This window comes from Mytilus edulis, chromosome 13 (genome assembly GCF_963676685.1).
Source record: "Mytilus edulis chromosome 13, xbMytEdul2.2, whole genome shotgun sequence".
NCBI lineage: Eukaryota > Metazoa > Mollusca > Bivalvia > Mytilida > Mytilidae > Mytilus > Mytilus edulis.
The window spans coordinates 48,949,779-48,973,499 of NC_092356.1; the positions used below are offsets into that span (position 1 = coordinate 48,949,779).

Here is a 23,721-nt window from a genome sequence, read left to right on the forward strand (position 1 = left end):
AAATCGCCATGTTAGTATACATCATCTGCCACTATTCAAAGTCATACAAAGAAAAAAGCGACGTTGATTTGAAAATGTAAATTCGACCAGTATTTAAGTAATATTATATAGAGTGGACATGTCAAATCGTCTACAGATTTGAAGTGTTTTCAGATCGGCAAGTGTAACATTTTACTGGTATCTATTTTTTTTATTATTAATACTCTGGTTCAATAAGGAAATAAAAATTTCACCAAATTGAAGGAAAGCTGAATAATGGCACCATGATACTATCACGCATACAAAGAGAGGAAATACACTTAAAGAGCAATTCAAAAATAATAAGCATTATAAAATTATACAATATTATGTCAAAAAAAGAAACAACTTGAAAAATTTCGAAACTTAAAGATTAAGCATGACGAAAATGATGATGATTGTTTAATACCAACAAAGTTCCATACACAATCGTAAAAATACCAAACCCACCATAAAACCGAAATGTTACAATTGTTATCTTGAAGCTGTAGCGTATTTTTGGAAATATATGTAGACTTTCCTAGTGATGTCCTTCTTAATAAATTTATTAAAAAATATTGAGTGAGATTACTTGATCTTATTAGGGAACGAAATGCTTAACTTCTTGGTTATATTTCAGCGATACTTGAAAAACATTGGATATGTGTATGCGTGTTAATCGAACGTTTGCGGTAAATGGTTTTAATCTCGTACAGGCATTTGTATAAAAAAACATTCGAGATCTATTGCAGCTATTATGTTAATCAGCAATCTGTTGCAAAACTGATATCTGGTACATTGTATCTTTAATGACACTTAAGCTACTAATATGAATGATATTCTATATTAAATAATGGTGTGTGTCTACAAAAGCTCGATATTCCTTTATTCTATTCAAGCACAACAACGAATTCAATACAAGTTCATGAAATGCCATTTTGGACTAGTGTTGTATCTGCATTCATAGTTGAACCACGTAACCCTACAAATATGTCAAAATAAATAAAATGAAGCATGCAAAATTCTTACAAAAGACAATATAATTAACGTATCGTTACAGCTTTAATGTTTTCAAATATATGATTTACAATATGTTGAGCAAATAGTTATCAACATGAGACTCATCAGTGACGCTCAGATCAAAATAGTTATCAGGCCAAACAAATACTAAGTTGAAGGGCATTGAGGACCTATCCTTATCATTTCCAAATGGTTAAGACCATACCTATTTTAGATAGGGTTCGTGTTGGTCAGTCATTAGTATTATATGTTGTGTTTTGTTGTTTGGTAATTTTTCGTTTTTATGAAATGGCATAGTCAGTTTGTTATCGACTTGAATATATCCCTTTGAGTACCGCTCTATGAAATCCAATACATTTTTTAATACTTGTTGTTGCAGTTTCGTGGGGTGCTTTTTTATGGTTTTGTTTTGTTTTGTCATATTCTACGTTTTATCGTGCGTAACGTTCTCGTCAATCCGAGAATTTGGACAATACGCGTAAAAATACCGACCATATGTACATATTTATGTTTCAAATACTCAAATGGTCCGGAATATGTATTCGAGAAAGTTTAAAATCACAGGTTTGAATAGGTGAAAAACAATTCAAAACACGAACTTATACGGTGACCTATAGTTGATAATGTCTGTGTCATTTTGTATTTTGTGGATAGTTGTCTCATTGGCAATCATACCACATCTTCTTTTTTATATTATAGTCAAATCTTGAAAGGTCAACTTGAGTCTGTTGGGGTAGAACCTAGTATACCGGTGTTCAAAAGTCATAAATCGATTGAGAGAAAACAAATCCGGTTTGCAAACCAAATCTTACTTTCTTAATAATTAACAGGCTTAGGTGTGGAGCGGTTTTGTTTACGTATACCCTACATCTCTATACAATAACATCACTACATACCCGCCATCAAATGTCGTAAATCCAGTAATCACTTTGCCTTTGTCCACTCGATAAATACGTCCACATGAAACATCTTTATTGAAATGGCTTCTGCAATCTTTGTGACTATACTTGATACCTGTTAAAATTGTTTTAGTGGATGAAGTATGTGTATCTGGAATCAGTATTATTCTGTACAGTAGACAAAATTAAACATATAAACTATGCACGTATCAAACCGGTTAGCAATTTCATTATATAAAAAAGGAAGGAAGATGTGCTATGATGGCCAATGAGCAACTCTCCACAAAAGATCAAAATGTCACAGAAATTAACATATATATGTCACCGTATGGACTTCGAGCAAAACTCATACCTCATTGTCAACTATAAAAATCCATTAAAGACCGATGTAAAACAATTTATAAAAGTAAAAATAACAACAGCCTAATTTATGAACAAAATAATAAACGAAAATCAAATATGTAACATAACAACAAACAACAATCAGTGAATTACAAGCTCCTAACTTTGGACAATCACATTTAGAATGTGGTGGGTTTAAACAAGTTAGTGGGCGCCAAATATCTCTATATGGTAATTCGATTTTTATTTTTATTTCTATGTACCTTTTTGGTTACATTCAACTATAGTAGTTTGCTTGCATAGAACGTGCGAAGGGTTCACCGTCTGAGTGTTTTAGCCAGTAAATTTTATACTGGTACTGAAATCACAAAGTAAGGTTCATATCTGTAGTGGAGGACCTCTGAACACATTCTATTATTTTTTGCTTTACACGTATAGTAGCAAAATACATCAACCTGTATGTTGTACATGCATGGAATATGCATGGTGTGTTCTACTTAAGACACTTCAATTCAAAAATGTAAAAAGATATCAAAGTTAAGTTTAAACTGAAGTTATCATTTTACCGTGGCTTCACATTAACTATCGTGAATACTAATCAACATAGTTGATTGTGTTTGATAGCAAACGCATTTCGAATGTGCGACAACACTTTTTTCAACCTTCCTTCACTAACATCTTTGGGAACCCACATTTATAAGATTTGTTGTCAGCAAATCAGGACATGTGGTGTTGAAGACCAATTGCTAGCTTTCAGCTGTTTTTCTACTCTTTGATCGGGTTGTTGTCTCTTTGACACATTTCCCATTTCCATTCTGTGTTTTTGTAAAGTCATCAGTTATACTCTCGAGAGCTTGAATGCCAAAAACTTTCCCTTTTTTTTTTTTACCTTTTTTGAATACTCACCTGGTTCCATACAGCATCGCACCTTGATGTCATAACCAACAAGGTCCCAACCTGAGACATAACCGTATCCAGGACACCGAAACGGCCTTTTTATGGATGTATCTAGAAAATGTATTCAAAGGATATTGTAACATAAGACAAAAGTAAACTCACATTGGGTTCGATATTAGAAGTTATAAGTTCTATCTAATACATTTGTAATAGATTTGTTTTGAAGCTATATATTTTTTTTTAAATACACAGGGTCGTGCTTTTCTAAGATTGTTAATGACGTTTTTATACAAAATTCTCTATACGTATACTGATTGATACTTAAGTCAGGGAGAATATCCTTAAAATATTAATTGTTATTGAATTTTAACTAGATTTCAGTTACTGCGAGTATTGTTATATCAGTCATTTGTGTCTATATATTCATTTTGTTATGTTCTACTGGAGTTAATTCGTTTTCAACTATTATTTGCATTTTGTCCGTATGTATTGTAAAATCTCTGTTCAAGGTTAGACGAATTATGTGCGTGTCTTTCCCAGTTTAGCAGCCTGTAGTTTAGCGGGGGTGTTAGTATATGACTGTCATGTATTTTTTTATTCGTAATGGTATTATGATAATTTAGGCTGTTGGTTTTCTTGTTCGGATTGTTTCACAATTTTCATGTCATTATTTTGATTATTTTATCTTAAGTTGTGTTTTAAAGAAACGAGATTTATTCTAAAAGTGACGACTAAGTAGTTGCAATACATAAAAGTTTAATTAATTAATGATGATTCGATGAGTGTTTTTGTAAGCACATGAAGTAGCTTTAGTTTGTGTTTATTTTGCCATTGGCAATTAAATATTGAAAACTGTTATATAAGCAATAAAAAAAAAATCTTTGAAATTAGAACAAAACATCATTAATAATATAGAATCAAGACTAATTACAAATGTCTTTACACTTCACGAATTTGCCAGGTCCTGGTTTACATGTAAAATGAACCTCATCAGGCGAAAGTGTATCGTGACCATTTCCATCTCCACATATCATCAGTTTTTTATATGGCCTCGAAAGAACTTTTGTTGTTTCCGCAACAGTTGGAATAAGTATCCCAAAGAGTAGAAGACTTATTCCTTTAAATATGAAAAAAATGAAGGATAATTAAAAACTTGTATATAAGGGAGTGGTACATTTTATGTAATGTAACAAATTTAGTATATTTCTACCTTTTAGTTTTAAAAAAACCTACAGTTATAGGCAAAAAATAATGTACAATAAAATTATATATTTGGTTTATTTATATTTTGTTGCTTTTCTGTTATATTTATTGTTCGTTTTCTCGCATTCAATTTACAAAATTGGCAATCATACCATATCTTCTTTTATATGTTAACAAACACACAATTCCCCTACTTTCAATATTGATTTCTCAGTGATATGGATCAGGTATTGTACATTATTCATACTAAGACTGGGGATATGATGTAATGATCGATATGAAATGTCGTGGCAAATAACACGAAATCATGCAGTACATTAGTAGCGCTAAATAGTTAAAAACAGACACCTTAAGAACAGGATTAATTTTTAAACGAAGAACAAGATATGTTTTGGGAATGAAGCTGATCAAAAAGTAAAAATGCCAACCGGAATAAAACATTTATTTTTCGCTGACAGATATTCATGGTGAAGGTTGATTGTTGCTGATGATAAACCAGGTACGATGTTTTGTGAATATTGTCGTTATATTCCCATTTACCCTAATTGAATACACAGTATGCATTGTACAGTACAACGGATAACTGCGAGAAAAATGAGCATGCGTAGCAAAAGATGAAAATGTATTATCAATTCGTGAAAAAATCCTCCTTCCTTAAGCTTTTCTAAATGGAATACGTAAGACAGCGATTCTATATATTAGTACATACTTTCACCAACAGCTACAATGTTCTCTATTTTTTAGTTAAGAGGCTTTTTTAGTGCTACATTTTTATGGTTGATTAACTTATAAACCACTATTTGCCATATTCGTGTTTATTGCATTTATTAACACATCGTTTGGTAACTTACCATCACAAAGTGAAAAAATTTGACAGCGTGGACACGACGTGTTGGTAAATTTTCAAAATATACAAATTACTACATGAACTTAACAGACCAATTAAAAGATAACTTGATTTGTTAAAATGTGCAAAATTAAAAAGTCTATGAAAAGCAATAAAGTATGAAATAAAGTACTCAGGGAAATTATATTAGTTCTCCAAAAATCAACCAGATTTTACACAGAGAATTGTAATTCGTATATTTTTCAGAAGAGAAAAACAAAGAATATTTTAATGTTGATAATCCTTCAGACGAAGCAATATGCTCCTAAATGCAAATGATTCTGTAAAGTATGAGGAAGGTATTTCGAAAGACAACGAATTAGATTTTTGACATTTATTAAGGATTGTAAATAGTTATCACTGAACTAGTATACATTTGTTTATGGGCCAGTTGAAGGACGCCTCCGGGTGCGGGAATTTCTCGCTACATTGAAGACCTGTTGGTGACCTTCTGTTGTAACAGTTGTTTTTTTCTATGGTCGGGTTGTTGTCTCTTTGGCACATTACCCATTTCCATTCTCAATTTTATCAAAGGTACCAGAAATATAATTTAGTACGCCAGACGCTCATTTCGTCTTCATAAGAATCATCAGTGACGCTCATATCAAAATAAACTTTTGAGTGTACAAATAAATAGTAAATACAAAAATACCGAACTCCGATAAAGATTATGAACGGAAAGTCCCTTAGCAATTAGCAAAATCAAAAGCTCAAACACATCAAATGAATGGAGGAAAAAAACTGTTTAAGGATAAATTACTACGAAATATTTATCTAAATCCCAAAAGAAAAACTGTTAACTTTAGATAAGTAGAAAAATCTATGTTAATGATACAATGTAGGAAAACGAACTAAAAAAATCAGATGGACACAGTAATCATATGCTGTGACTTTTCAAAACTCAACTAGACATAAGGGTAAGAATAAACTCATTATAGATACAAGAATTATTTTTTTGTATTTGCACCAGACGCGCGTTTCGTCTACAAAAAACTCATCAGTGACTCTCGATTAAAAAATGAGTAAAAAGTCAAGTTAAGTACGAAGTTGAAGAGCAGTTCATCAAAATATTATTTTTCAATGATATTCGATATTTATTAAAAGCGATTTAATTCTTACTTTAAATAAATGTCCGTTCTACGTAATTTAATCCTAGGTAATGAAGTGTGACCGTACCCTAGATGTCGTAGTGAAAATAAACTACACAATAATGAACAATTATTATAATGTTTATATCAAAATTGATGATGTTTTTACTTTCTATGTTAAGGATCTAAAGCTAAGCATACATACTTTAATTTCTTAGGCTAATTACGATTCTGATTACTGTATGGAAGTATGCAATGTGTAGAATGATTATATCAAAATTGATGATTTGTTTACTTAGTATGTTAAGGATCTAAGGCTAAGCATACATACTTTCATTTCTTCGACTAATTACGATTCAGAGAACACTACGGAAGTATGCAATGTGTAGTCAGAAAAAAAATGCAGTCTTACCTTGCATTATGTTTTAGTAATTTAGCTATAATAAAAGTTTCTAGAGTGTACATGTACGAACTTCTTTTGTAGAAATATATATATATTTATACTTGGAATATTTGGAGGTATTTATTTAAATCGATAATGCTTTGGGTCATGCATGTTAACTAACAATTAACTGTAGACGTTTTGATGGATAATTTGGAATAAATCATGGTCCTCATTTATAACATAGAAAAATGTAAGTCAGAATGTCCTTTTAAGTAAACCAATATATGAATATCAAGTTCATTGAACTATTTTGTAAACACCTCAGACGATCATTTTTATAAACAAAATCTTGTTTTTTACGTATTTCAGCAATTTTGTTTCTAGATATATTTGTTTACCAACAATGATTTTATTATATGCCTAAATTTATTAAACGATATCCCCTCAAAAGTTAAAAGCCCGCAATCGACAAAAAACAACATTCGGTACTTAATATCAGATTTTCATTCACCATGTTCACTTTAAACTGCTAAGGCTCGAAAACATTATAGGCTTCAACAGCCTTTCATGGCTAACTCGTCGCTCAATTTTCCATAGTCATATTTGATGGCACGTATTACTGTTAAGTACGTGACGAGAACCGGTAATAATCTAAGATAAAACAGTTTCCAACTACAGTAACTGCAATCCCCTTCCCTTTCATGAATGTGACCTATCGAATCAGACTATTTACCGGATTGGTTATAATATCAGCAACACGACAGGTGTCACATGTGGGGCAGGATCTTCGTACCTTTCCTGGAACATCTGAGATCACCCCTAGTTTTTGGTGGGGTTCGTGTTGTTTATTCTTTAGTTTTCTATGATTTGTCATGTGTACTTTTGTTTGTATGTTTGCATTTTTCATTTTTAGCCTCTTGTATCTTTCGTCTCTCTTTTTCCACGGAGCTACTTCCTTATCTTGTGAGTTAAAACTTCGTGATTTTTTCAGACATATGTTTCCAGTAATTGTAGAAATGTTGGTTTATAAGGATTGACAACAACGATAATTTAGTATATGTTCCGGGATTAGGTCTAGAATTGAAGAAAATGACCGTTACAAACAATACATAAGATTATAATCAAAAATTAAGATATACGGTATGACTGCAAATGAGACATTCCCCACATGGGAGCATAACTCGAAGACGGAAACAACTGAAAAAGGAATTGTACAGCCGTAAACAACGAAGCCAACCAATCTCGTATCGCACGAAAAAGGATAGACATTATAAACACATCAGTTGAAAAGAAACTGAAACGCCATAGCAAAACACAGCAAAAACTAAATGAACAAGGCAACCACTACATAGAAAACCTTTGAACAATCATTACGAACCTCATCATCATACTGGTATGTTATAGTAATTTATTGAAGTCTTATACATGATAAAAGGTAAAAAAAAAATTAACAAACAGAAAACCCTCGACCTGATTGATTTAATCATGTCATAAATGTTTTCCGGCGAATAATAAGTTTTTTTTTTAAATATTTGTTCTTGAAACCTTGAGATGAATAATTACTAGATACGATTGTTGTTCACTTTGGAGATTCCATATATCGTTAGGAATTACAATGGAGACTTCATGTTCACCATTTATTGCGGACTTGTTTATGTATTGGTATGAGTTACAATTAATGACTAAAATCATCAGAGACCCATCGAAATAACATCTGATAAAAAAATTAATAATACCTTTAGATATTAGAATGATATATTGGCCCTAAATAATGACGACTTCAGTATGTACTCTAAAGATATTTATCCTGATTAACTTATGTAAAAAAAAAAGCTAATACTCATAATGAACACTGTCCTTTCCTGGATCTTATTATCCATATAACTAACAAATAGCTTTTAACCAAAACATATGGTATTTCATAGTGTTAATTATCCATTTTTAGATTGTGACGTTCCCTTGACCACATCTTATGGTGTTTGTAAATCTCAAATTATAAGATTCGCTAAAGTATGTACCAACGTATTAAACTTCAGTTAAAGAAATCTTTGTTTTAACGAAAGATTATTACACCAGGGTTTTCGATATCACCAACTAGTCAAAATATTTTCTAAATTGTATTATCGGTATAACAAAAATGAATATGCAGACATCTTATACGTTCAGGTATTTCACATCCAATCTTTTATGATAATCTTCTTAACAAAGCACAAAAAGTCTGCATTCGCCTCAAAAGCTAACAAAACCTGCAATCAGACTTATTAAGAAGGAATGAAGTCACAAAACTGCTGTCAGATCATCAAAGATGACATATTTTGGCCAAACCTAGTTGATGACATGATATGGGCTATATTCTTCTCATATATTTAATGATGGTATGATATTAAACCCGTAACCCGAGGGATTGTGCTTGTCATTTTGTTTATTTTCTGTTGTCACTTATTTTGACATCGGACTACTTTAAACTGAGTTTTTATTGTGCGTATTGTTGTGTGTGTGTTTTTTTTTTTTATCTACATTGGCTAGAAGTATAGGGGAGGGTTGAGATTTAAAAAAAAAAGATTTACTTTTCATTTACCTGTGTATAATATTATTGCAAATGACGAAATTTTTTTCAAGGTTGTTGTTTTTTCTAATATTGTTTTTATATTTCACAGCGGTATATTACTTTTCCTTTGATTATTCATCCCTTAGTGTATTGCTTTTTGTATTTACATTATATCATATATCAAGTTTATTCGTTCAGTAAGTATGGTCATGCCTTTTCTGCTCTTTAGTCGGGTTGTTATCTCTTTGACACATTTCCTATATCCATTCTCAATTTTATTGATGTTATTTTTATTCAAGCGTCAATTTTGTAAGCAAAACGTGCACCTGAAGAACACAAATATGACCATAGTATTAATTGTTTAGGTTCCCCTTCGTATTGGTTTAATTTCAACCATTTGTTTCCTTAAAAAATATCTATTAATGTACAAAATGTATATATACAAAGTTGTTCCATTGTGTTTTAGTTACAATTTTGTGAATTTATCTGAACCTCATCATTAAACTTATGAAATTGGTCTTTTTGTGTATTTTTATCATATGTTTGTTTAATTTTGTTGCGACTTAAATAAATATTACGTCACATTGTATTACCTGATTACGTAATGACATTATATTTAGATATGTCAAAAATGGCAGCCGTAATAAATGAGGTATTGATATATTGCATTTCACCTTTACTCCTTATATTTGGATTTACATGCATAGGTCAAACTGTTACATGATAAAGTCATATATTGTAACATCTGCATGTTAATTTTTTGCAAGTACAATAAGGTTGATAGCTATTGTACTGGTAAAAGTACATTTTAATTAAGAAAACCAAATGCAAAAACCACCGAACATCAGTTTCTTTGTTTGATAAGCTTTTCAAAAAGATGCGGAATATACCAAGGGAACATTCGTCCCATACGTCATAGAGAAACTGTCATCATTGGGCAAAAAACTACAAATGAACAAAAAAGTACACAAAACACAATCAATAAACTGTAAGACTGATCAAAATGAATCTAACCAATGACAGATGTTGTTTCAGGTGCTCCAAATAAAAAAAAAAAAGAGTAGATGTGTTTGTATCCCGACATACTTTGAACCACACCATTATTTTATTTATTATTATTACTTTTACTGTTAAATCTGGTTTTTGTTATATCTACTTTACGTGAGTCTGCATTTATGTATGCCGTCATACGACAAAATTATTTTTATGTCTACCTGTGCGAATTTCAAACGCGCAATTTTACACCAGTAATGAAAACCTTCCATCATTTATGGGTAGACTTTACATAGATAAATTCAGCCGTATTTGACGTGAAACTGTACTTATGTGTCCCGTCATACTTTGAACCACACCATTGTTTTATTTATTATTTTTACTGTAAGTCTGTTTTTTGTTATATCTACTTTACGTGAGTCTGCATTTATGTATGCCGTCATACGACAAAATTATTTTTATGTCTACCTGTGCGAATTTCAAACGCGCAATTTTACACCAGTAATGAAAACCTTCTTTCATTTATGGGTAGACTTTACATAGATAAATTCAGCCGTATAAGAAAAGCAAAATGAGAATGTTAAAGGAGTAGGTCCGGAAAGGACTCATTTTGGCCTCAAATTTCAGTTTCATCTGATGAAAGATTTTGGCCACTTTTTAAACACTTAAGTGTCTATTTCACTTGATTCAATTAGTTTATGTGAAAGATTTCAACTGATTAAGTCATTAAAAACGATCCAATTGAAGCTCAAATGTGAAAAAACTCTCAAATATGCCGAAAAACGTCACTTTTCAGATTGTTTTTGTCAAAAATGAAAGTGGCCGCATCCGTGTTCATCCACAACCTTTATATATGTTATGTATTATCATAAAATACAACTTACATTGCAATATTAAGGATGAACACGAATGCGGCCACTTTCGTTTTACACGGAAACCGTCTAAAATTTAACTAAAATGATAGAATTTTGACGATTTCAGTAATTTAGCATGACTTAATGGTGCTACAACCCGATATATGTGCATTGTATTGTCAAAAACAGGTCATATTTATGTATCAGAAGCATTCAACTGTCCAATAAATAACTAAAAGTTTACATTTTAACAATTTTGTAAAACTGTTATATTTTTGGGCCAAAAAGGGGCCTTACCGGACCTACTCCTTTGATGTATGCCTTTTTGTGCTACTTTGTTACATTTGTTGTTTATGTAGTGATATTAAGATGATAACACAATATTGACTGTTGTACCCCTATTTTTGACATTTTTACTCTTTGAGTATGTTTGTTTTGTTCATGCATCGTTGAAAATGTAATGGAATTTGATGCGACTGTCATACAAGTGAGAGGTTTAGCTAGCTATAAAACCAGGTTCAATCCACCATTTTCTACATTCGAAAATGCCTGTACCAGGTCAGGAATATGACAGTTGTTATCCATTCGTTTGATGTGTTTGGACTTTTGATTTTGCCTTTTGATTTTTGATTTCCCTTTTTGAACTTTCCTCGGACTTCAGTATTTTTGTGTTTTTACTTTTGAATAGCTATTTTGTTTTACTAAAAGTACTTGACGACAGTCTTTTAAGGTGGATGATGAAAATGCATATCTTTAAAAAAAAAAAAAATTGTGTGTGATAACTAGGATTTATAATCTTCAACCACTGAAATGTTTTAGTCTGCCTTCCACGAAATATTTAATTAGAATTTTTTTAAATGTTTAACAAATTTAGAAAATTCCACCTGACAACCGATCAGACAATAGTTTTAAGTTGAATCAATGCAGACAAGATCATCAACTGATGCTTATTATCTAGTAGATACATTTGTCTTTTAAAACACAACTGACATATACGGATCGTAATGGTGCTATGTGGATAAATTTATCGGTTTTCAAGAGCAAAATTGGCAGCGCGTCATCCGTACAATGGCTTCAATTTCTACGATTGTGAAAATGAAATGGCGTAATGGGGAGATAATTTTGACGAAGTAGAATCCTGACTGGATGTATAAATTCACTGCCACGTCTGATCAGAAGGGGTCAATTAATCCGTGATGGCCTCGTGTATGCTGACTGCCTGGTTCTCTAAGGCTAATAAATGCAACAAAACCCTAGTTGGTCTGTAGGTGACATGACGCCATGCGAATTTCTCCCATCTAAGGTTATTACCCTAATGACCTGTCTTAATTGTCAAAACTATGTAATGTATTAACTTAACGTGCGTGACATAATTATCACTGCAATGAATAATCAATCAATCTAACTTTTTTATCCATATCAACCTTAATTGTAGGCCTATATCATATTTTTGACTAATTTGGATCTTTAAGATGTATACTCATGACTGCCATGTACAAACTTAAAATGATAAAATAGCCACAGTTGCAAGGTCCTACAGGTTGCATTTCTGTAAATATTGATAATGCAATTTCTCATAGGAACTCCTCTTACGGCTAAAACTGTACCACTTTTACTATGAAGTTTTGAAATTTATCCTAGAATCGAAAGTTCATATGCACTACATTTTTTTTCAAAGGTCAAAATATAGGGCTGTGCGGCATATTTTCAACGTTTATATGCCCTGAACTTTTCAGAGTTTAAACTAACACTAATTTTCCTCACTACTCCATCCCAGAATAAAGGGTTACCACAGATTTCAATGTAAAAAATATGCACAAAAGTCATGTACATTTACTGGTAACATTCCCAAGTTATGTCTCTATGAGATTGAACACAGAGAGCATAACTGGGAACCAGTATGTAAACAAAATTAATTTTCTATGAATATTCTAGATCTCCCCAAAAAGGCGTGGTTTGAGAAACAGCTGTATTGTCAAAGTGCAACCTACAGCTGATATTCAAAAGTTTTCTCTTTACGTTATAGGCTGAATGTTGAATAAGTCCTATTTTTCTGTAACAAAATTCTGAAAGTTCATAATTTCGCATTATTTTGATCATTCTATCACCTAAATTGAATTTATCATACCGTAGATGTCAATAATAGTTTTGTGAAAGCAGTTTTGAATCTAAAAGCTTTTGAATCTGACAAGCGCATGCGCAGATAGAGGTCACTATTCAGAGATATTCAAGTATAATTGAATAAATTTCTGGGTGGGTAATGATGAATAAGTGTGACCATGTTAACTCTTATCATAACTATTGGTTTATAAAAATTCTAATCAAATATCGTCTTATAACTAAGCCTCATTTAATTTTACAATTTTTATAAACCAATATTATGCAAGAGTTCCCATGAGATTTGAGAGCCAATTTACTTCAATACATGTAATTTATACATGTTTTGTAGGATTACAATACTGTATTGGATTCCCAAAGTACTATAAACTTATTTAAAGTTTGGTACAAGAGTTACTATTTCAATCATACTCGCAGTAACAATCAGCTGACAATTAGTTATATATATCTATAAATAAAATTGAGAATGTAAATGGGGAATGTGTCGAAGAGACAACATCCCGACCATAGAAAAAACAACAGCAGAAGGTCACCAACAGGTCTTCAATGTAGCGAGACATTCCCGCACCCGGAGGCGTCCTTCAGCTGGCCCCTTAACAAATATATGCTAGTTCTGTGATAATGAACGCCATACTAATTTCCGAATTGTACACAAGAAACTAAAACTAAAAAAAATACAAGACTAACAAAGGCCAAAGTCTCCTGACTTGGGACAGGCGCAAAAATGTTTATGAGATCTCAACCCTCCCCCTATACCTCTAGCCAATGTAGAAAAGTAAATGCATAACAATACGCACATTTGAAATTCAATTCAAGAGAAGTCCGAGGCTGATGTCAGAAGATGTAACCAAAGAAAATAAACAAAATGACAATAGTACATAAATAACAACAGACTACTAGCAGTTAACTGACATGCCAGCTCCAGACTTCAATTAAACTGATTGAAAGATTATGAATTTATCATATGAATATCAGGCACAATCCTTCCCGTTAGGGGTTTAGTATCATACCATCATAACATATATGAGAAGAACATAACCCGTGTCATGCCAACAACTGTTGTTTTAATAAATGTGTTTAGTTCCGATGCAAAGACTATAAGTGTATCAATATTAACGCCAAAATAAGCAATCTTTAGTGACCTGACAACAGTATAGTAACTATATCCCTTCTTGATAAGTCTATTTAAAGGTTTTGTTAGTTTCTGAGGTGAATACTGACATTTTTGTGCTTTATAAAGAATATTTCCATAAAAAATTATATGTGAAATACCTGCACGTATAAGAAGTCTGCATGTTGAGCTATATTTACGAATGATGTCCTTATACCGATGATAAAATTTAGCAAATGTTTTGACTAGTTTGTGATATCGAAAACCGTGTTGTAATAATTTTTCAGTAATACATAAATTTCTCTCGTTAAAATCTAAAACAGTGTTACATACACGAGCGAATCGTACAAGCTGAGATATATAAACACCACAAGATGGTGACAAGGGAACGTCACCATCTAAAAATGGATAATTAACGATAGGAAATGAGAAATCATCTCTTTTATCATAAATTTTAGTATTAAGCTTTCCTTTAATGATAAAGATATCAAGATCGAGGAAAGGGCACTGGTCATTGTTAGTATTAGCTTTATTTAAAGTAATTCAACAGCATAAATTTCTTTAGTATACATACTGAAGTCGTCATTACTGAGAGCCAAAATATCATCCAAATATCTAAAAGCATTATTAAATTTGTGTATCAGCTGTTGTTTCGATGGGTCTTTGCTGATTTTTGTCATAAATTGTAACTCATAGCTATACATAAACAGGTCCGCAATAAGTGGTGCACAGTTAGTCCCCATTGGAATTCCAATAACCTGACGATATACGGAATCTCCAAAGCGAACAAAAATGTTATCTAGTAAAAATATAACTGTTTCAACGGCTTACGGATACCATTATAACTGTAGGCAACAAAGCCATTTCATAATATGGATTTTGGTAATAATAAAAACATTGCAAATAATATTGTATTAACTTATATACATCATGAACATTGTCACATTATAAGCAAAAACAAAACTATTTTCCACGAAGTACTCGTACACTATAGTTATCACTGTACTTGAACAGTAACTGGTCTATTGTAAAATTGCCTAAAAGTAGACTCATTTGTCCATCCTTCTGATTTTAGAATAGAATTTACTGACACCCCAGCTCTAAGTGCTGCTGATGTACTAGCTCCCCTAGTACTGTGTGTTTTAAAAACAGAAGTATTTACACCTGCAAGCTTTAAAACCAATTTAATCCAATTACTAATTGTTGACTTTCTTGGGTGATGGTATGGTGTAAATTTCAAGTAAACTTCTTTTAAATGTGTCAGTGCTTCCTAATTAATAAGTAATATTAAAGATGATGTTGTCAACCTACATTTTTTAAGAATCTTCTTGTTTTTCATCTCACAGGTTATAAAAAAATACTACTTTATACTATCATTAAGGCGGATATAGAAATATACATCAGAAAATGTAAAAAAAAGTATATGTCACCGACTTCGTTTTCGAGAAAAAAAAATCATTTTTAAAATGGTCTGAGAGGGTACTAAACTACATTGAATATATAGGGGGAATCTGTATTTTTCTTCTACAATTTTCTGTTTCCGGTATAAATCACGTAAACCGCTCCATAGAATTTTTTTTAAATTAACATTTTCTTCCTCTTTGTCTTACGAATTAGATGATGTTAAAAACAAATATGGTCACCGACTTCGTTTTCCCTGTAGAAGCGACGCAAACTCAACATTTTGGCAACCATTAAAATTCGTGACGTCGTTATTTTGATTACATAACGTCAAGTTATCATGCTCATTATTTCCAACGTTCTTCGTGTTGATTATGCACGACTAATATGTGTTTCGTATTGATAGATTCTTTTTATCTGGATAATTATCATTAATTTTTATTTTGTATTTCCGATATTCTTTATTCTTTATATTTAGGCACCCCATTATGCTCTTTTTTTTTTCTTTTTTTTTTTGCCTTTCATTCTGCAATTTTTGCCCATTATTCTGTATTCTGTTAACCTCAATCAGACCCTCTTTTATGGAACATTTTAAAAAGATTTATACGTTATAAAAAATATGATACATGTATGTTCATTATCAATACACATGTCTAAAACAATGACTAGTTCAAACAAAAATACATTGTAAGTACATGAACGCAAAAATAGTAAAAAAATAAAAATAGAAATCATCAGGTTTACTGTCTACAATCTACAAGTTGACGCAATAAAAGATGTAATTGAAACTATAATTTTTAATGCCCCCGCAACTGGAAGTTGGGGGGGGGGGGTGTTACCCCTGCCCTTCTGTCCGCCGTCCTTCCCCTATTATAGTTAATCCGCATAACATCTACAGTTTGAATCCTAGAACGTTTTCACTTTGTTGTCTGTTTGTACATATATTGAAGGTGTGCATGTGGTCAGGGTTGTGATCTTTATTAATATTTGCTCTAATGGGAGATTGTTGAATTTTGTCACTTTTTTGGGTAACCAATTCGTAAATCTCTTAGACTATCGTGTAGATCATCTGTTTGCATTTTTTCTCCGTTCCGATACATGATTTGGCAAATTTTTTGAAAACAACGGTTACTTTAGCAGCGGAACATGTAATAGCTCTTTTTTTTGTACTATATCACGACAGATCGAGCTCTGTCCATATACTACTGCTTAACATCGCATATATAAACAAACAATATATCAACGATTCTACAAATTATTGAAAGAGTGTCGTGCGGTTATTTATACATCTGCAAGTTAACAATTAAAACACGCAGACAAACTGACATCTTTGTAAATATTTTATTTTGATCTGCATAAAATTTATTGTATACAAGTCTACAAAAACGTTTTAAAAAGTTTAGTAAATAGTTATTTTTCCATAAGTGTACATGTGTATGGTCGAAGTATATATAGAATCAGTACATGATACACAACATGCGACAATAAAAGGGGGATAGTAATAACAGGAAACTAAATTAAACTAAGGCTTTGATCGATGTAAACTTCAATAAAACTGGAAGTTACACAAGGGGAACAGGAAAATAAGAATATATTGCATCACTTACAACAACCTTTGAATTGACCAGTGACTTTTTTATTTATTACTGACCAGCCACAACGAGATAATCCAACGAGTTTTTAAGGGTTCATATGAAGTGTGGACCTAAATGTTCTTTATCTTTAAATATAACGCTTATTCTGTAAAATCCTCAATAAACAATTTTGTAAAATTCTTCTATCATTAAATGATTTCTTAATTCTGTACATGGTTCTTGTCTGTTTCTACACTGTTGTATTACATTATTATTTTATTTTCTGTTGTTATTCTTTATAATTTTGCAAACTTTTTTGTTCAATTTTTACATTCGCCAGTATCCATTATTCTGCAACTCCCTTTGAGATCTTGTTATATGTGACAATAAATTAATGTCCTTCTCTCTCTGATTTTCGCTTTCTCTCAAGACATTGCACGGTCTTTGAAGCACGGTGTATTTTCCAGAAGATACATCGTGTAAAACATTTACAAGGAAATCAAACATACGGAGATTGAGATATAACTTAAAAACAGATGAACAAATTAATGTTTAATATGCCTACCAAAATATTCCCCCCTCCACCCCAAAAAAAAAACAAAAAAAACAAAACACAACAAAAAACAAAAAACAAAAAAAACAAAAAAATACAATCACACACAGGCTGAGACATGACTCGTAAATGTTTGTTTTGTTATTTAGATCATCCACACAAATGAGGAAAGGGAGGGGGCCGGGATCGGAACTCCGGGATCGGGTATTTTTAAATACGGGATTTCGGAATTAATCTTTTCGGGATCCGGGAATTTCGGGATGGCGGGATTTATTTTAAATTACTTTAAATTCGGGATTTCATTTTTTAAAGTCCTGGATTTCGGAATCAGGACCCCTCCTATTTTTTTAGTAGGTATATAGTAGTAGTAAGATATAGAGATGATCGATATAATCTCGTTTTCGACCTTCAGTAAATCATTTCTGTTTCATAAACATATGTCTTGGGTATTTCAAAGCACCATTATTTTGCTATTCTGGGTTTTTATAGAATATTATGTAAACTTGAGGTTACATTCATATGGTTACGATAGCTTGTACACAGGTTAAAAAAAGGGTTTATTTGATTGGTTAACTTCCAGTCATTGTTATTTTCTTATATGCAATGACATGTTATGTGAATTTTTTTTTCTATAATACTGGACAGGATAAAACTTTACTGATGCCAATTATTTCTTTATTTGAAACAAAGATCAACAGCCCAGTAGTCAGCACTTCGCTGTTGACATGAATATCAATTATATGGTCATTTTTATAAATTTTCTGTTTACAAAACTTTGAATTTTTCGAAAAACTAAGGATTTTCTTACCCCAGGAGTAGATTACCTTAGCCGTATCTGGCACAACTTTTTGGAATTTTAGGTCCTCAATTCTCTTCAACTTTGTATTTATTTGGCTTTTTTAGCTATTTTGATCTGAGCGTCACTGATCAGTCTTATGTAGACGAAACGCGCGTCTGGCGTATGAAATTATGATCCTGGTACTTTTGATAACTATTTACACCACTGGGCCCGATGCCACTGCTGATGGACGTTTGGTCACCGAGGGTATCACCAGCCCAGTAGTCAGCACTTCGGTGTTGACATGAATATCAATTATATGGTCATTTTTATAAATTTTCTGTTTACAAAACTTTGAATTTTTCGAAAAACTAAGGATTTTCTTACCCCAGGAGTAGATTACCTTAGCCGTATTTGGCACAACTTTTTGGAATTTTGGGTCCTCAATGCTCTTCAACTTTGTATTTATTGGCTTTTTTAACTATTTTGATCTGAGCGTCACTGATGAGTCTTATGTAGACGAAACGCACGTCTGGCGTATAAAATTATAATCCTGGTACTTTTGATGACTAAATAAATCCTGCACAATATTTTGAAAAGTGCAAATTTAACAAAGACTAATAGGGGAAAATCAATGGTGGTATTACACCTAATAAGTCCAGATACATATAATCATGACGTTCTCTGATGTTATATCAGTTTACTTTTTTATATCCTCAGAGATGTTGCAGAAAGGCAAACCTAAAAAATAATAAAAAGCCTTCCAGAACGTTAAAATTATTTGATCTAAGCCCGCTCTTTTTTTTTTGCTACATGTAGAAAACAAATCACATAATTACGACAGCAGAACCAGAGACAAACTAGAATATACCTGAGCTGTGGTTCTCCGAATCTAATTATTTAATAAAGACGATTAGGAATGAATAGACAACTTTCGAGGTCGATGCATTTCTGTCAAAACTTTGGTTTTATCTAACATCATTCGTGTGTTTAGGGGCGTCGACACTTGCGTATGTTGAGCGAGAGGTTGGCAAACTATAAAGCTATATTGCACGAATTATTCGGCAAATTGAATTATTATAATTGTCTTTCAACACTGCTGTCATTATGGCATTGGTGTACCTTATAGAATACCAGGCTAACTGTATGGTGGTTTGGTGTTTTGCTGTCAAATTCATGTATTTAACTAATAGGTGAAAAAAAGCTAAAAGTTTCAGTTTCGGCTAAATTCAGATTATCACATTTTTTTTTTTATTTTTCCAAATAAACTGGGATTGTCATATTACTCATTTTTAAATTGCTCTTATAGAATGCCAGGTTGTTTGATAATTTGGTGTGTTGCTGTGATTCTTGTAGATTTAGCTAATAGGTTCAAAAACAAAAGCAAATTCGAAATTTCCGTTGAGGCACAATTCAGATTGCCTTCTTCAAAAGAGAGGGGCGAAAGATACCAGAGGGACAGTCCAACTCATAGATCGAAAATAAACTGACAACGCCATGGCTAAAAGGAAAAAGACAAACAGACAAATAATAGTACACATGACACAACATAGAAAACTAAAGACTAAGCAACACGAACCTCACCAAAAACTGGGGGTGATCGCAGGTGCTCCGGAAGGGTAAGCAGATCCTGCTCCTCATTTGGCACCCGTCGTGTTGTTTATTATTACAAACCCGGTAAATAGTCTAATTTGGTAGCTCACATTCTTGAAAGGGGAGGGAATTGTAGTTACAAGAGTTTGATATGAATCAGCACAGCGGGTGGTGCACACTTAGCTGAAAACGCTTACTCTATCAACCCATCCGCTCTGGCCTCTTTGTAACTGATGCGATTACCTTCTAATAGATTGAAAATGTGATTTGAACATTGATAGGACCATAGGATAATGTTTATGAATTTTATGGTATTTATTAAGAAATTTTACACATATTATATAGCTACGTTTTATAATTATCACATTAAGGTTTCATGGTGTAGTTTGTATTGTTTAATCTTAAGTTGTCTGTATGAGCTTGTTTGGGATTTTATTTGCCTTTTCGTTTTTATATTCATCATACAATTCGATTGAATGTTCACACTAGTATAAAGCGCTATAACTCGTGTTTCCATTTAAAATTCGGTTTATATAGATAATTATACTTTTTTATGGCAATTTTTTTCTCGAAAACGTTGACTTTTATAGCTTCGAATTCGAAATCCACTTACTTACACAAGTTTTCGTACATGTATTTCCAAACATATTCGAAGCTCCTTAAGTAAGAGTTTATTGTGTAATAAAAAATTTTAGAAGATGCTTCTGTCGCATGTTTAAACCTTTCTGACTATGTGATTATATTTCCTAACTTGTTATCTTGTCTGTAGTGATGGTTTTTAAATTAAAAAAAAAATGTAATGCTAAATTATTGAGTGGGGTATCCCGTAACCAAAATAATTTAAAACTTTTTTTTATTTAAAACTTAATTCAAAGATTCGATGAGAAAGTTCGTGTGAAGTAATCATTATATATCCTTATTTTAACAAGTATGTTGTTAACATAGGCTTTAACCCCAAATTGTAAATAAAGATACGACCCATGCAATCTTATTAGTTCTAAGAATAAAATTATTCTGAAAAGTTATTAGTTTAACATTGAACTACTTTCTAATTAAATCATACCGATGCTATATAGTTTGTAGTACTGTCCAGCGTTGCTCTATCGACCGTATTATTGAGATTTTGAGAATCAACAAGCAACGAATCGCCATGTTAGAATACATCATCTGCCACTATTCAAAGTCATACAAAGAAAAAAGCGACGTTGATTTGAAAATGTAAATTCGACCAGTATTTAAGTAATATTATATAGAGTTGACATGTCAAATCGTCTACAGATTTGAAGTGTTTTCAGATCGGCAAGTGTAACATTTTACTGGTATCTATTTTTTTTTATTATTAATACTCTGGTTCAATAAGGAAATAAGAATTTCACCAAATTGAAGGAAATCTGAATAATGGTACCATGATACTATAACGCATACAAAGAGAGGAAATACACTTAAAGAGCAATTCAAAAATAATTAAAAACCAATTGTTCAGAGAACAATTGAAGGTCTTTCCACCAGTTAATATCTATTTTGATATTAAAATATTAAAAATCAGTCTAAAAAGTCAGTTCATATGGCTTTATGATGTATAGATATGAATTTAAAGCAAAGGTCAAAATCTAGAACGTCAAATAAACCTATGACCTTGACCTCAATTTCAAGGTCACAAACTGAGGATCTCAAATCAAAAGACCCTAGGTCTCTAATATGTATGGTTAATAGGTTATATCACTTTAAACATAATTTAAGATATGATAGGGGCTAAAACTCCCATTCATTGTCTACGCACCCTTTCAACTAAAATTATTAAGTTACGACATGTCGCAACTAACAATTTAGTCAAAATAATTTGTCGATATCTTATACAGTTTCTGGAAATGAGTGGAAATAAGCCTAATTCAAAAATTAGAAAATGACCTTGACCTTTGACCTTGACATAGTTTTCATTTTTTTGGACCAAGGACCTCAAATCAAAAGATCCTAGGTCTCTATCACTTATGGTGTTCCAGTTTAAAATACATTTCAAAATTTCAAATACAAAAGGGGAAATAACTCTCATATGGAGCGTTCATATTGCTTCGGTCGAAATTGGACAAATCATGCTAAGGATATAACGAGCAATTTTATAAAATAAATTTGTCGTAATCGTTTACGGTTGCGAAGGAGTCGTGATCACAAGGAAAACAGTGTTTGGGGAGATAACTCCTCCTAAGAAAAGTATTCGGTTACGCAGGGTAAATTTCAAAAACGCATAAACTGTTCGATATCATATACAAAATATCTAAGCGACATATATTACGAAACAAATATTTATCGCAAGAACAAAATTCGGGTGAAGAAAAAAAAATAATAATCAGAAGAAAAACAATAGGTCTTTCCACAGAAAAGTGGAAAGACCTAATAAGCATTATAAAATTATACAATATTATGTCCAAAAAAATTACAACTTGAAAAATTTCGAAACTGAAAGATTAAGCATGACGAAAATGATGATGATTGTTTAATACCAACAAAGTTCCATACACAATCGAAAAAATACCAAACCCACCATAAAACCGAAATGTTACAATTGTTATCTTGAAGCTGTAGCGTATTTTTGGAAATATATGTAGACTTTCCTAGTGATGTCCTTCTTAATAAATTTATTAAAAAATATTGAGTGAGATTACTTGATCTTATTAGAGAACGAAATGCTTAACTTCTTGGTTATATTTCAGCGATACTTGAAAAACATTGGATATGTGTATGCGTGTTTATCGAACGTTTGCGATAAATGGTTTTAATCTCGTACAGGCATTTGTATAAAAAAATATTCGAGCTCTATTGCGGCTATTATGTTAATCAACAATCTGTTGCAAAACTGATATCTGGTACATTGTATCTTTAATGACACTTAAGCTACTAATATGAATGATATTCTATAATATTATTAATTCGTATATTTTAACAAATTTGATTCGTTTAGGGATAGTCACATGTTAAACTATATTTTCGAAGGTAGAGAGAAAACGGCGGATAGCAAAATGCATATTGACCGGCAAAAAGCATATCGCACGGTTATTTTTAGAATATCTAAAAACCGATATACTTTGTGACGTCATGTAATGAATTTCAGGATATTGTTTAACGTTTTGAAACACATGATATCTGTGATCGATTATTTGACGAAAAAAATCTTCAAATACATAAGATGTAAAAAAAAAAAAAAAAAAAAAGTAAATGAAATAACAACTAATATGTTGTTATTGTCAAGGAAACAATGTAATATCTATAAAATTCCAACAAACCTAAACGACGATTTTGATACAAATATGGTCGGAAATTAATAATATAACAAATATAGCCTTTGAATGAGGTCAATACAGAATATATCGACCCAAAGAAGTATATCGACCTCGGACTTCGTCCTCAGTCAATATACTTCTTTCAGGTCAATATATCCTTGTATCGACCTCATACAAAGGCTATATTTGTATATTAAATAATGGTG

The 23,721-nt window shown here is 31.8% G+C and overlaps 1 protein-coding gene across 1 annotated transcript; it reads right to left on the reverse strand.

Annotated features, from left to right (window-relative positions):
• Positions 1-864: 864 nt before the first annotated feature.
• LOC139501524 (uncharacterized) lies at positions 865-4,269 on the reverse strand. The gene is made up of 4 exons (XM_071290639.1): positions 4,087-4,269; positions 3,165-3,266; positions 1,914-2,031; positions 865-979 (listed from the first exon to the last, which is right to left on the reverse strand). Exons 1-4 carry the CDS (start codon positions 4,187-4,189, stop codon positions 910-912), a joined length of 393 nt encoding a protein of 130 aa, XP_071146740.1. The 5' UTR covers positions 4,190-4,269; the 3' UTR covers positions 865-909.
• Positions 4,270-23,721: the final 19,452 nt, after the last annotated feature.

Excerpts from the sequence above, each read along its gene's own strand:
- LOC139501524 (XM_071290639.1), bottom strand. The coding sequence starts at position 4,189 with ATGATATGTGGAGATGGAAATGGTCACGATACACTTTCGCCTGATGAG. Across the intron at positions 3,267-4,086 it reads CGTGAAGTGTAAAGACATTT|ATACATCCATAAAAAGGCCG; the intron begins GTAATTAGTCTT and ends TACATTTTCTAG. Across the intron at positions 980-1,913 it reads TTTACGACATTTGATGGCGG|GGTTACGTGGTTCAACTATG; the intron begins GTATGTAGTGAT and ends ACATATTTGTAG.